General features: G+C 40.5%; 1 protein-coding gene across 1 annotated transcript in view; it reads right to left on the bottom strand.

Annotated features, from left to right (window-relative positions):
• Positions 1 to 2878: 2878 nt before the first annotated feature.
• The window catches only part of LOC101828217 (zinc finger protein 136), a 16715-nt gene continuing 3881 nt past the window's right edge, over positions 2879 to 15712 (bottom strand). The window contains exons 2-4 of the mRNA XM_013121483.3: positions 10524 to 10650; positions 10297 to 10354; positions 2879 to 8254 (exon numbers count right to left, since the gene is read on the bottom strand). Of these exons, the coding sequence (XP_012976937.1) occupies positions 7099 to 8254; positions 10297 to 10354; positions 10524 to 10650 (1341 nt within the window). The 3' untranslated portion in view covers positions 2879 to 7098. The remainder of the gene's footprint in view (positions 8255 to 10296; positions 10355 to 10523; positions 10651 to 15712) is intronic.

Here is a 15712-nt window from a genome sequence, read left to right as displayed (position 1 = left end):
ATACTCCATCACGTGGAAGGGGGGGTCATTAAGTTATCTGGAAAGAGGCATTCTCCCAAGACAAAAGGGCAAACACATATCACAGGTTCGGGAGTTTAGCAAGGCAAAGGGGTGACCGTAGATCATAGGGTCACAAGTTCAATAGGTTGAAAATCATGGTTTGTAGAATACATTAGGTTTAGGAAACAGAAACTTATTCTTCTAAGGTATGGAGACTTAATAACAATGTATAATAATGTGTTTCCTTAAGCCAGGTGTGGTGGCAGATGCCTTTAATGCCAACAGAGGCAGGTGAGTCTCTGAGTTCCAGGACAATTTGGTTTACAGAGTGAGTTTCAGGACATCTAGAGCTACATGGAGAAACCCTGTCTTGAAAAAACCAACCAACCAACCAACCAAACAACTAACCAACCAACCAACAAAAACCAAAAACCAAACCAACACAAACAAACAAAAAAACCAACAATAACAAAATCTGACTCCTATTTTGGTTTCATACCACTTCCATTATGTCTGTCCTTAGAAAACCAACGGGCACCTAATGGAAAATAATAATAAGAAATCTAATAAGCTAAAACAAAAACAAACACATCAGAATAGGGCAAAGCAAACAAAAGAGGTCAAAAAAAGGCACAAGAAACGAATATAGATGCAGATACCCACATGTTCCCACACTTGGGAATTCCATAAAAACAAAACCAGAAGCCATAAGATTTATGAAAAGGACTTGTGGGGTAAAAAATAAAACAAAAAACAAAAAACCCTCAGCATTTATTGAACAAGGTGCTACTTAGAAGTTTCCAGAGTTTTTTCTGTTGTCCATCTGCTGCTGGGCTTGTGGCCTACCCTAAGAGCATTTTTGTTTCCGGCTGGAGAGATGGCTCAGTGGTTGAGACACTGGCTGCTCTTTCAGAGGTCCAGAGTTCAATTCTCAGCAACTGCATGGTGGCTCAGAACCATTTATGGGGGGATCTGATGCTCTTCTCTGACACAAAGTTGTACGTGCAAATAGAACACTCATATACATAAAATAAATTAAAAATCTTTAGAGTTGTCTCCCCAGTGAGACTCACTTGGAGAAAACGATATTTTCCATCTGCGAGTGGTTATCAGTTGGAGAAAGCTTCTGGGTTAGGGATGGAGCATGTGTTTACTTCTTTCAGCTCTAGAACCCCATCAGGGACAGACCTATATAGGCCCTGTGCATGCTGCCTCAGCCTCTGAGTTCGTAGTACTTTGGGCCCTCTGTGTTTAGAGGCCTTGCTTCCTTGATGTCCCCAACCCCTCTGGCCCTACTCTTCTTCTGCCTCCTCTTATTCAGGGTTCCCTGAGCCTGGGGGGGGGGGAGTAGATGGAGACCTCGCTTGTTCTCTGCATATTGTCTGGCTTCATCTCTGTGTGCATCACCATCTGCTACAGGAGGAAGTGTCTGGATGATGGCTGAGCAAGGCACTGATACAGGAATACGGCAGAGTATCATTAGCAGTCATTTTGTTGCTGTTCCTTTAGTGTAAAAATAGTGCTTGGTTTTTGTCTAAGTCCTTGGGCTGTGCAGTCTCAGGTACAGACTCCATCCTGTGGAGTGGGTCCTAAGTAAAATGAGGTGTCGGGTGGTGACTCCCACAGGCTTTGTGTCACCATTGTCCTAGCATGCCTTGCAGGGAGCACACCATTGTAGGTGGAAAGGTTTGTTGCTGGGTTAGTGTTTACATTTTTTGTAACTTTGACAGTGACATGAACCTATCTTTGATAGTTTCACCGTGTATCTGGCTAGCCTCCAACATGCGATCCTCCTGCTCGGCAGCCCTATCTTGGGACTACAGATCTCTGTCACCATGACTGATAGTATGAATACCGTGTTTTAGGATAAAGAATAGGTCTCTGCCAATTCTTTCACACGAAACAGAAAGTTAATGTGCTGTGCTTTAAGGCCAGAAGAAAGCAGTGGAGATTAAAGAAGGAAGAGACCAGGTCTCTGGGAGGTTGAGGCGGGAGTGATGGAGATGAGAAGGCTCCATGGACAGTGCTCTCTGGCAGGCATGTGCGCCTGAGCTGGACACCCAGCACCCATGCAGAGCTGGGTGTTACTGTGCACGCCTTTAACCCCACATCTAGAGGGGACAGAGATGGATTCCTAGAGCTTTCTGGCTGGTTAGTCTAGCTGAAGTGTCAGGTGCCAGGTTCAGTGAGAAACCCTATCTCAAATCTAAGGTGGATAGTGATTAAAACAAGACACATGAGGTCAGAGTTCAACCTGGAGCCTTTGTGACAGTTGAGTATGTTGTGCCCAAGTTGCAAAGATCCCCAGAGACCACCAGGAAGACAGACCCACTAAACTGCAAAAGCAAGGTTTTAATTGTTCATCCACCCATGACAGGGACCCTGTCTGACTAGCTGTCACAGCAGCTCCCAGAGGGAGTGAAGTTACCAGTCTATTGCTGGGTTTTAAAGACAAAAGTTACAGGATTACATCAGTGGTTATGGGTTGTTTTCTGATTGGTTGACATTGGGAACAATTAGGAGCATTTCTCAAAGTCATATTTTAGCATGAAATACCTGTGTACCAATTACTTTCATTGGTCAATGCTGAGAGGGAACATTCTGTGGTTTCTTTCTTTTTTCTTTTCTTCTTCTTCTCTTTTTTTTTTTTTTTTTTTTTGGTTTTTTGAGACGGTTTCTTTGTGGTTTTGGAGGCTGTTCTGGAACTAGCTCTTGTAGACCAGGCTAATCTCGAACTCACAGAGATCCTCCTATCTCTGCCTTCCCACTTCTGGTATTAAAGCCAAAAGCCACCACCGCTGGCTTCAAAGAATCTCTTTAAAAATAGCTCTGAACATCCCCCCTTCCCCCACCCATATAAACACACCTGCAAAAAAAGTTTTATAAACAAAGTTTTAAGGCAGTTTACATGGGTAATTTTCCAGATTTAGGACTGAGAGGTAAGCAGTAGAAACTCAAGGTTATACATCATGTTTGGTCTTAAATAGAAAAATTTGTCTTTGAAAAGAATGTCATAGAACACATAATTTTCCCATGGGCAATTTGGTTGTTTCTTCTCCTCCTCCTCCTTTTTCTGTTTATGACACTGGGTCTCACTGTGTAGCTTTATGTGGCTTGGACTGGCTGTTCTCAAACCCAGAGTGACCCACCTGCCTCTGCCTCTCAAATGCTGGGGTTAAAGGTGTCACCACCATGCCAGGCTTTTCAACTTGGATTTTATCAGTGGTATCTCAAGTTTCCTGCTGTTATCAGCAAAAAGGACCACCAAGACCCTGGGGGGAAATGGCTTGTTTCCCATAATTTTCTCTTTCTAGTCTGCTTCAATTTGAACATATTCAATTTAGCTTTGAAGTTCAGTAACCAAAGTGTAGCAGTCATTTTCAATTTATGAACTCATTTCAGTGTGAGTTTATGGAAGCAAATTTGAAGAACATATGTATTTACTGGAGGACAGTATTCAGGGCATTGTAGGAAATACTTGAGTATGTTATAAAAGCTAAAACTAGTTCAGAAACCTGGAACTAGCCACACACTCATAGGAAAGTCCTACTTTATGATGAGCCCTGTGACACACCTGAAATAGACACTTCTTGTGTGGGGAGAGGGCTGTGGGCCAGGCACATGCCATGTAAGTGAGCTGACTGCACTAGAATGCCCCAGGGCTCGAGTGAGTACCAAATGCAGCAATGCACAAGTGCAATCCCAGTATGCCTACGACAAAGTGGAGACGGGAGCAGGAAAATGGCTGGCAGCTCCCAGGCCAGCTAGCATATGCAGCAGATACAAGACAGCCCCCGCCTCAGTGGAGGTGGAGGGTGAGAAGACACCTAGAGCTGTCCTCAGACCTACACACATGTTCTGTGGTACATGCGTATTCACACACACAGACCTTGAAAAGGTAGACAGTCTCAATGAGTAGGAGGGACCAAGACTAAACAAACAAAACCCAAAATATTCTGGACATGTCTTCAAAATTTTTTAAATTGAGTACATTTTGCAAACTGAAAAAGAGAAATATCCCTGTCTTTGAACTAATGAGATCATATTATTCAGGGTTTTCCAGAGGAATGGAACAAAAGAAATTATTATAGAAGACATTACTGGATTGTCATCCATGATAGGGGCTGGCTGCATACCAGAGAAGCAGAAAACTTGGTAGCTGCCCACCCCAAGAAGCTAAATGCCTCAGGAGCTCCAATCTGAAGGTAAAAGACTGGAAACTCCTGGAGAGTCACTTGAGTTGAGTCCATGTTGAGAGGGAGAAAAAAATGAATGTGGTGTCAGCAGAGGATCACAGTAGCATTGACAGATGCGCTCAGACCGAAGGAAGGCGGGTGTGTGCTGGCCGCTTTTTCCTGACACTTCCTCTGGAATACTGTTCGAAGTTATTGTCCACACTAAGTGTGAGTTTTCCCCTTCAATCACTGTCCCACATGTCACTCCCGTGGAAATTTCCCCACCAAAATATACAGGTGTACTTCACCAGCCAAATGGACAATGGAGAACAACCACTCCAAGTTCATCCTTTTGATGCCCAACAAGATCCTATGTTATACACAATTTCTAAATAAAGACAGTAAAAGGTATTTCATCTAACATAATTTTCATCTACAACTGAAAATAATAGTTTCCTTAGAATAGATGTCAAAGTCCCTTGAGGAAAGTTTATTCATTTATTATACTATAATTAAATATGATAATATGTAACAATACCCAATACTGACATTTACTCAATAAATATATTACATAGTTAAAGAAGAGATGAAAGAAAATATGACAAATTGCTTAATATGTGTGCATATGTCTTAGCTTCATTTCCTATTGTAGTGACAAAATATCCAGGTCAAAGCAACAAAAAGGAAAGGGGGTTTGTTTGGCTCATAATTCCATCACTGTGAGGAAGTCAACATGGCAGAAACTTGGAGCAACTACTCACATTACATCCACAGGAGAAAAAAAAAAAAAAACAGAGTGGCCAGCTGGTAGTGGCACACGCCTTTAATCTCAGCACTTGGGAGGCAGAAGCAGGTGAATTTCTGTGAGTTCAAGGCCAGCCTGGTCTAAAGAGTGCATCCCACGACAGCCAAGGCTACACAGAGAATCCCTGTCTTGAAAAAAGGCAGAGAGCAATGAATTTTGTGTGTATGCTCAGCAAGCCAACTCTGTCCCCTTTTACACACTCCTGGGTCCCAGTCAGGGAATGGCACTTCCAGAAGTGGGTGAGTGAGTCCTCCTTCCACTTCATTTATGCAATCAACATAATTGCTCAGACGCATGCTCAGGGGCCTATCTCACAGGTGGTTTTAGATTTTTTTTAAAGTTGGCTATCAACAATAACCACCAGACTATGAAAATAAGCACATATTTGTTTGTTTGTTTTTGAATCAGGGTCTCACTATGCATCCCTGGCTGTTCTGGAACTCACTACATAGATCAAGTTGGTGTTGAACTCAGAGATTCATTTGCCTTTGTTTCCTGAGTACTAGGGATTAAAGGCATATGCTCCACACCCAGCCCAGAATATATATTCTTAACAAAATAAGACAGGAAAAATTAGAATCCTCACTTTTGCGAGGTCCCAAAGTTGTACCATATTTATAAGTAATTTTTTTCTGGTGTCATTTTGTATTTCCTCATTTTCAGCAAGCACTAAGCATCTTGGTTTTTTAAAAAATTTAAATTAATTTTAGTGAAGAAACCTTGTAAATAAATAAAAACATCATACACCCAAATTAGCAAGTTCATTACCTTGAGAAGTGACTAAGAATTTCATTCTTGAAATATCTGTGCCCTTTATTACCCTTTTGGACTGAGTTGTAGTTTGCTATGGGTTTTGATCTTCAGACATAGTAATACTATGGGAATCCAGGAACAGTTTTTCTTTCCTCTTGCCCTAGTTTGATTTGTTGCTGTTGCTAAAACCCTGACCAAAATCAACTGAGGAGGAAAGGGTTTGTTTTGGATTACTTTATAGTCCAGCATCGGAAAGCCAGGGTATATCTCAAGGCAGAACTTGGAAGTAGGATCTGAAGTAACAACCATGAAGGAAGGCTAACTATCAGCTTGCTCCTTATGGCTTGCTCAGCCTGCTTTCCTATAAAACATAGGATCACTACCTAGCAGTGGCACCACCCACAGTTACATCCATAATTAATCAAGAAATCCCCCCCAGACGTGTCTACACATCAATCTAATAGAGGCAATTCCTCAATTGATGTTCTCTCTTTCAGAAAACTGTGTCAAGTAGAATTAGCACATCTCCATTGCTGAAATGTAATTTCATTACTCCCTGGTAGTATTGACTGTCACTCCTAGTAATAGTGACTGGTTTTAGATAACTCAAGGGCACAAGGAACCTATAGTAAATGGGGGTGGGTTGGGTGCATGTGGGTGTCTTGCAATTCAAAAGAAAGGTTGCTCTTCCTAGTGGAAGGATATCCCTTTGTTAAACCATAAGATCAACAGAACAGGAAGCAAAAATTTTGCTAGTGAGTTCCAAGGGATGACCCCCCCCCCACTCCTAGACCCATGAGAGAAACATTATCACATTAGATGCCAAATTCAGAGCAAATCCATCCTTCTGAAGAACCTTGCCCTAGTACTGCAAGCTACTGCCAACTCATCTCAAAAGGCTATTCCACCAGTCAACTAAAATTCTTCAGAATGGTAGGGAACATTGTAAAAAAAAATACTACCTATTAACCCTTGCCCCATTGTCTAAGCAAACTTCACAGAATGCCATGCCACCATTTACTTACAAGAGTTTAGCACATTTCCTCCAGGCTATGTAATTTTGGAGCATTCTACATAAATTACTTTGAATTGAACCTTTCATAATGCACATTTGTAGTATGTCACTACCTGAAGAATTTTCACAGAATTTTCAAATTATTTCTTACCATCAACAACTTTCTGATGCTTCTGTACAAGTTTTGTTATTGGGTGCATTCTTAGTTTGTTCTTTTATCTTTGTTAATTTAACAATGACTAGTGGCAGCCCTCACAACTTCATATTAATACTTGTTTTCTTCCCTAAACATTGTCATGTTCTATTTATAGAAGGGACATACAGTAAGGAGGCCTTTCCACATTTTATGCTTAGGAAATCTCTCTAGTGTGGGTCTTTTCGTGTATTCTAAGGGAACCACAGCGAGTGAAGGCTTTCCCACACTGCTTACATACGTAGGGTTTCTCGCCAGTGTGAATTTGCTCATGTCTTTGACAGTCACCCAAAGCAGGGAAGGCTTTCCCACACTGCTTGCATGCATAGGGTCTTTCTCCACTGTGAATCCTTTCATGGCGTCTGAGAGAACTGTAACCACTGAAAGCTTTCCCACATTCCTTACAATCATAGGGCTTTTCCCTAGTGTGAATCCTTTCATGGCGTTGAAGAGAACTCTGTATAGTGAAGGCTTTACCACATTCCTTACATTTATAGGGCTTCTCTCCAGTGTGAATTCGTTCATGTATTCGAAAGGTACCAGAAGAGATGAAACCTTTTCCACACTGTTCACAGACATAGGGTTTCTCACCACTGTGGATTCTTTCATGATTTCGAAGAGAAGTACGAGTAGTGACAGCTTTATTACACAAGTTACAAACATAGAGTTTTTCTCCAGTGTGAGTCCGTTCATGTACTCGACAGGTACTTGAAGAAATGAAACATTTCCCACAGTACTTGCATACATAGGGTTTTTCTCCACTGTGAATTCTTTCATGTCGTGGAAGGGAACTCTGACCAGTGAACGCTTTCCCACAATACTTACAAACAAAAGGTTTCTCTCCACTGTGAATCCTGTCATGGCGTCGAAGGGAGCCACGACTAGGGAAGGCTTTCCCACAATGGTTACATATGTAGGGTTTCTCACCAGTGTGCGTTCTTTCATGTCTTCGAACCTTACTCGAAGAAGAAAAGGCTTTTCCACACTGCTGACATTTATATGGCTTCTCTACAGTGTGATTATTTTTATGCTTCAGAAAGCATTCAGGATACATGAAGGCTTTCCTACATTCCTTAAATTTATAGAGACCATCTCCATATATCTCATACTCATATGGTTTATGTCCTGTTTGAACAGAGTTATGCATATTTAGGGGTGGGAGACCAACAAGTATATCTTCACATAGATTACTTTCACACAGTTTTACTCGGTGAGGGATTTTCTTGTTCACAACAGTATCTGGAAACTCACTGAAGATTTCTTCACATTGTCTACCTTCACTAGGTTCAAACAATATTTCTACCACTCGATTTCTGTAAAAAGTAGAAGACACATTACTCAAAGTTACCTATCAGGAGAACTGCTCACATTACACCATTAGAATTCTTTAATATGAATGGGCTAAATGCTTTACAGGATTTCTAGAGGACATCCATATGTGAAGACACTGGTACATCTACAGATGTTAACATGTTTACCAAGTAAACTATTCTGCAAACACTGAATGCCTATATCATTATGGTTGTTTATTTACCTATTGTTTTTCATTATTCATTTGTGGTGGAGTCTTACTTCTTGATCTGATGGTCAAGCTGGCCTTGAACTCATTACCTTCTTCGGTTAGATTTATAATTAGTCAGTACTGAAGGTACCTCTCCTTAACACAAAATGCTCTCTTTAAAACAAAATGCTTCAAGAAAAACACTTTTGGAATTCGAAGTATTTGTAGATATACACACTATTTTGAAGATGAGAACCAGTGACCACTGTAAAGAAGAAATTTCTTCAAACTTCTAAATTATTATTACTGGATAAACAGGGAGAGGGCTGTATGAAGGTTAGAGGAAAACTTTATGGTGTCAGCACTCTCCTTCAACTCTGGGCTCTGGAGGTTGAATTCAGGTTGCCAGCCTTGGGCAGCAAAGATCCTTTACCCACCAAACCATCTTGCTGGTCCTTTCTTCATTTTTTTTTTTTTGAATACACTGCACACTCAAAGCCTGATGATAATAACACACTTTTCACTTTTATTATTTATTTAAACTTAAAAAATTCTTTGTATTGAAAACAAACTTTAAAGATCTTTTTAAATTTTTAACTGTGTGTGTCTGTCTGTATAGGTATGTGCACATAAGTGTGGCACCTGCAGAGGCAAGAGCTCAGATCTCTAGAATTGGATGGAGTACAGATGCTTGTGAGCTGCCTGACATGGATGCTGGGAACCAAACTCAGGTTCTGTTCAAGAACAGCACTGGAGATCTTAATCATCAGCTCCCACACCCATCCATCCATCCATCCATCCACCCATCCATCCATCCATCTATTGTGTGTGTGTGGTCTTGGGCGAGTGAGTAGTATGGGAGTATGCATGTACTACTACCTCAATATAGATATTGGAGGATAGCCTGCAAGTGTTTGCTCTCTTGATTCACCATATGTGTTGGCAAGAACTTGACCTACTGAGCCATTTCATTGGTCCTTATTGTGTGTTGAGTGGTAAATGTATGTATGTATGTGTGGATGTGTGCATTAGAAGATCAATGAGAATATCAGGTATCTTCTTCTATCACTTTCAATCTTACCCCCTTGAGACAGGGATCTTATTGAATCTGGAACTCATGCTACTTTTCTCATCCCCCTAGCTATGAATAGTCCAATCTCTACTTTTTTTAAAAAAATGCGGGTGCTGGGGAATTACTGAACTCAAACAAGTATTAATGCTCACACAGCAAGTACTATTCATCACTTGACCCATCTATCTGTCCACATCACTTTAAAATAATTTTGTGTATACTGGATTATCATATCAGAAAGTCAACTGTATTATCTTGTTGGTATACTATATGTCACGAATCCTCTATAAATTTTTATAAAATTATTTGAGATTAAAATATTTTGAAGTTGAGCATATTTGTTTGGTTTACCTATTTTTAAAATTTGTTCTTTTCTTCAAGACAGGGTTTCTTTGTGTGGCTTAGAAGCCTGTCCTGGCATTAGCTCTGTAGACCAGGCTGGTCTAGAACTTACATAGAGCTGCCTGCCTCTGCCTCCCAAGTACTAGGATTAAAGGTGTTTGCCATCACCACCCAGCCTTCTAGTCATTTCTATATTCTTAAAAAAAATTCCCCTTTATTTTGTTTTATGTGTACAAGTGTTTTATGTCTGTGTAACAACTACATGCAGTGCCTGGGACTGGAGTTACTGATGGTTATGAATCACTATGTGAGTGGGTGCTGGCAATCTAACCCTGGTCCTCTAAAAGAACAGCCAGTGCTATTAACTACTGAGCCATCCCTCCACCTTTGATTCTCATGTCCTTGAACAACATTCTTCTCATTTGGAAGGGACAGATTACCTTAGATTTCTCCTAGAATGATCATCATCTTCAATCCTCTGGCCTTCCTCAGTTAGTCCTAAAATGCAGAGCCAGAAAAATCATTATGAGGTCTATTTATAATATTAATGTCTATAAATTCATGATATAACATATCTATACCTGGCATGTTTACCACATTTACCCTTCATATTCTAAATCACTGAACAGTATTGGTGAATAAGACATATTTGTTCCCTCATTGTTACCTATAGCAACAAGATTTTTGAAGGTTTCCTGCATCACATCTATGTAGAGTTGCTTCTGGGAAGAATCCAACAAATCCCACTCCTCCAAGGTAAAGTTCACAGCCACATCATCAAAAGTTAGACAGTCCTAAAACAAACCACATTAGGAGGAAGAGTAAGATTCACAGCATTGTAATGGAGATACGCTCTGTAAGACGTTCACAGGATACTGTGTCCTTCACAGGTCATGATATGTTTATCCTCCATTCATACTCTCTCCCTCTTACCCAGCAATTCTTATATTGTATAGCTTCAGCCAAACCGAGCACACTGAATCAATTGCTAATCAAATCTTCAGAGTGCTACAGCCAGTATCCATCCTAAGAAGACACTTATCATTAGTCTTTACTCTAGAGATTACATCCTGAGAGCACTGGTGGATGTCCAGCCACACTGACTGGGTGGTGCCACATGGAACACTTTTGAGTAGTATCTCTGACACAAACAGCCTGAGAGGTTAATTCTGCATGAATCATGGGTTGTGACAAAGGATACTGAAGAATACCGTGACTTTGCTGTCTGTCACATGAAGCAATACCAGATGTATGCTGTTTTTCCAAGAGATATGGAACAGACCTAGAGACTTGCCAAGATTGGGATGAATAGAATACAAATAGTCCAGGAAAGAATTAGGTACATCAACTGCTCCCTGTAGAGTTCCAGCAATGCAGTGAGATTTGGAGTCTTCCCATAATTTCATTTAAAAAAGGCCCAGAGCAAACACATATGTATCCAGTGCAGTCCACATTCTGCCAGGATTTGGTTAGTAAAAAAACTCTGATGTTGCACAAGCGTAGTATGCAACCTAATACCCAGTAGAAAACACACACTACTTCTGTTGTGGCCAGTGTTTTCTTATCCAGCTTAGCAAAAGAGGACTGCAGGCTGCATTCTGCTTTAACCACTCTGGAGAAATCTGAGGAACTGAACAAGCTGCAACCACATCAACACTCACCCTCCCAGAGCTGGTGGAATCTGATCTTTGAAAATCTAGAGGCAAGTGGTTCCATGAACTTTAGTTTAGGGTCATTAAAAAAAAAAACTGCCTTCTCTTCTGTCTTTCCTACTTAAAAAACAAAACCAAAACAAATCCAAAACCTTTACTTTTAATTGTGTGTGTGTGTATGCACCTGAGGAGGCCAGAGAGACATGACCCTCCTGTAACTGAAGTTTCAGGCTGTTTAGAGATGCCTAACACGGATATGGGAACCAAAAGAGTTTTCTGCAAAAGCAGTATGTAGTCTTCATTATTGAGCTATTTCTCTAACCCAACAGTATCTTTTAAAGTAAGTTACTTCTGCTTTCATTTAGAACCGCATTGGATTCCCAGTTGACAACTATCTGTAACTTTAGTTCTAGAGGATCTGACATCCTCATTTGTTTCTGTGGGTACCAGACATACACATAGTAATTAAAACCTTAAATGTAATGTTAGCATCACAGTGTTACACAGACACACATGTTGCAAACACACACACTTTACCTAAAACACCCACACACATGAAAAAAACAAAACACATTGAAACCTACTCATGAAACAACAGAAATTGCCTAGATCTTGGAAATAACACATACACCCAGGCACTAGAGATACTCAGAAACTCAAACAGACACAAGCAGAAAAGAATCTCTTAACAACACATTACAGTTCAAAGAAATCTACAAGAGAGAACAGTGAAAAGCACATTTAAAGGCAAACATATCACAACAGCAGCAGACTGTAAATGAAGTTCTTAATTGGTCTAGATAATAAAAACCCGGAGTCAGATGTGGAGGAAATGCTGAGATCAGAGAGAAGGAGCAAGCCACAGCACACCTTACCTCCTCAGCATCTCAGCAGACAAGACAGCGATTTCCTGTTTCTCTCTGCTTACATCCTGTTTCTGCCCAGTTATCTCACTTTCTGTCTGTCTGTACAGACCTCCAGACCTCTATGGTTAGCTAGTAGCAAGCTACATTCTCTGACCCTCAGACAGGCTTTATTTGCACAAGCAAGACATCATCGCAGCAGATTCCTTAGCAGAAATTCTAAAGGCCAGGAATACATAGAAGTATGTAATTCAAATCCTGGGTTGGCAGGGGAAGCAAACCAAATCAACACAATGTACACACACACACACACACACACACACACACACAAACACACAAAACACGCACGCACGCACGCACCCACACGCGTGCATGCACACCAATGACCATGACATGAGTATTACAGATTGCTAAGGTGTTATCTTAACATCATTTCTAGGATGCAGAAAAAGATATGTGAATTAAAAGCAGTGAATACAAAACTGGGCGTAGTGTTGCACTCCTTTAACCCTAGTACTTGGGAGGCAGAGGCAGGCGGATCTCTTAGTTTGAGGCCAGGCTGGTCTACAGAGTGAGTTCCAGGAGAGACTGAGTTACATAGTGAGACATTATCTCAAACAAAACAAACAAAGCAGTGAAAATCTCAACTCAATCTTTTAACATTAACTTCCAAAAATCAGAGAAATAGGAGCAAGTTAATCTTTAATAAAGGAGAGGAAAGTTAAGAATTGAATATATTGATGAAGTCATAATTTCCAAAATCTATATAGGAAATTAACCAAACTAAAAGGTTCTTTGGAATTATTCACAATAGAGAAATCTTACTTAGATAAGCTAAATAAAAGACAACATAATCTGGGCACAACCGTTCACACATAATCTTAGCAATTTTGTAAATTAAGGAAGGAGGATTGCAGTGGATGTGAGGTTAGCTCAGACTACCTGTTGAAACACTGTCTCAAGTAGTAATGGTAATAATAATAATAATAATAATAATAATAATAATAATAATGACAACATTCAAATCAGTAACATGAAGATTACATCCCTAATAATACCATAGACCTTAAAAGAACCAGATAGTAGTGTTAAGAACCATTTCCTCCCCAGTTTTAGTGATGTGAAAGAAAGAAACCAGTTTTGGGGATAAACTACTACAAAAACTCATATAAGGTGTAAGTGGAGCTTATGAAAAGGGCACTGCAGTAATAAATAACTGTCCAAAGCAGGAAGGACAAGCCTCACATGTTCTCAATGGCTTATCCTACTTCACATTTAATGAATGAAAATATGACATCAAACAACTACGATCTCTTCCACAATACTTAAGTAGCACTAACACTAACTCATGTTATTTAGAGATCCATATTGCTAGTATATAAAAATCACCGCCCCCTCAAAAATTAATTCCACCTTTAATTCCAGCACTGGGGAGGCAGAGGCAAGAGGATCTTTGTGAGTTCGAGTCCAGCCTGATCTACAGAGTGAATTCCAGGACAGCCAAGGCTGCTAGAGAAACCCTGTTTTCAAAATCCATAGATAAATAAAAGCAGAGAGCCAATACAAAAAAAATACAAACCATAATTTCTCCAAATAAAAAGATGAAAAAATAGACCATAAAGAGAACTATACCCAATAACCAACTTGGACTTCTTATAAACATGCAAGACTGAGAAAACATTAAAAACCAATGAATATATTCAATTGTCTCAGCAAGCCAAAGAATAAAAGCCTGGTGATGAAGAGATGACCCAACAGTTCAGAGTGCACACTGCTCTTGTACAAGACCTAAGTTCAGTTTCTAGTGCCCACATCGGGCAGCTGGCAACTGCCTGTAACTCCAGCTCCAAATTCCAACACCTCTGGCCTCAGCGGGTCCTGAACACATGTGAATATCCATACACAAATGAACACACACTAAAAGTAAAGCCAGATGTGGTGGCATAAGCTTTGATCCCATCACTCAAGTGGCACAGGCAGCTGAATCTTTATGTTTGAGGCCAGCCTGGGCTACAAAGCTAGTTCTGGGACAGCTAGGGCTACATAGAGAAACCCTGCCTCCACCCCCCACCCCAAATAATAGTAATAATAATAATAATAGCAATAATGACAATGAATCATTACAAAGAATAAAAACAAGGAGGATGGTTGACAAGGAACACATAAAACTGTCTTCAGATCCCTAGTAACACCTTAAAAATCAACAAAACTCCCAGAGTCTGTCAGGGAAGAAAGTGCAAGAAAAACAAAATCAAGGGAGCAAAAGGAGTCAATAGAGCAGAGGCAGAGCAGGAGATGAGCCACTGGGACGCCAGGGTAGAGGAGGCAAGCGGGACTGTGGGTGTGTCCTGCGGGCAGGAGGAAGCAGTCAGCGTCTCCTCTTCCCTTTTCTACTGCAGCTCTAGTCTGTTTTCCCTCTTCCCCCAAACAGCCTGTGGCAGTGGCTTTGCCACCGTGTTCCTGCGTCTCTTGAATACTCACCAACCCTCACTATGGACAGAACTCACTGAGGCACGATAGAAAGACAGGGAATTATGGGGAGACAAGTAGAGAAAAGGCCTCTTAGAGCATCCAGGTGTGGCTGATGCTTCTTGCCAGGTGAATACAGAGGAAAGCAAGCAGGGACTGCAGGTGTGCCCTTCACATTACTGTAAAGGGTGCCGACACAGAGATAGTCCTTTTTTCTTTTTCCTTCGCTTTTCCAACACAGGGTTTCTCTGTGCAGCTTTGAAGCCTGTCTTGGAACTCACTCTATAGATCTGTACACCAGGCTGGCCTTGAACTCATATAGGAGATATTCCTTTTTTATACAGATATTTTACATTAAAATAGCAATGACGCAGGCTTAAGGCTTGAGTGTATACGATTTTGGGCAAGGCTCATACCCACACAGGTACACTTTATCTTTTCTCTTAATCCCTGTATTTAAATCTACAAAATATTTTTATACACTGTACATTTTCTCTGAGACGTTTATACCACTGCTATGGAAATGTGTTTTTGTTTTGTTTTTCTGAGTACCATTCTCTTAACTTTCATGCTTAAAGTTTGTTTTGTTGTTTTGAGACAAGGTCTTAATGTGTAGCCCTGGGTGGCCTGGAACTTGCTATATAGATATAGAGTCACAGAGTTCTGCTTGCCTTTGCCTCCCAAGTGCTGGGATTAAAGAAAGTGCCATCATGACCAACTAAGTCTATTTTATTTTATTGAGATTATACTAATTTCTATTTTATGTGTATTAGAGTATTTGCCTGAATGTATGTTTGTGCACCACATTTACACATACCTGGTACTGAAGGACAGAAGGGTCATCAGATGCCCTGGGACTGGAGTTATGATTA

This window comes from Mesocricetus auratus, unplaced genomic scaffold (genome assembly GCF_017639785.1).
Source record: "Mesocricetus auratus isolate SY011 unplaced genomic scaffold, BCM_Maur_2.0 Super-Scaffold_100676, whole genome shotgun sequence".
NCBI lineage: Eukaryota > Metazoa > Chordata > Mammalia > Rodentia > Cricetidae > Mesocricetus > Mesocricetus auratus.
The sequence above is the reverse complement of the archived record's forward strand: the minus strand, read 5'-3'. Positions and strand labels throughout refer to the sequence as shown.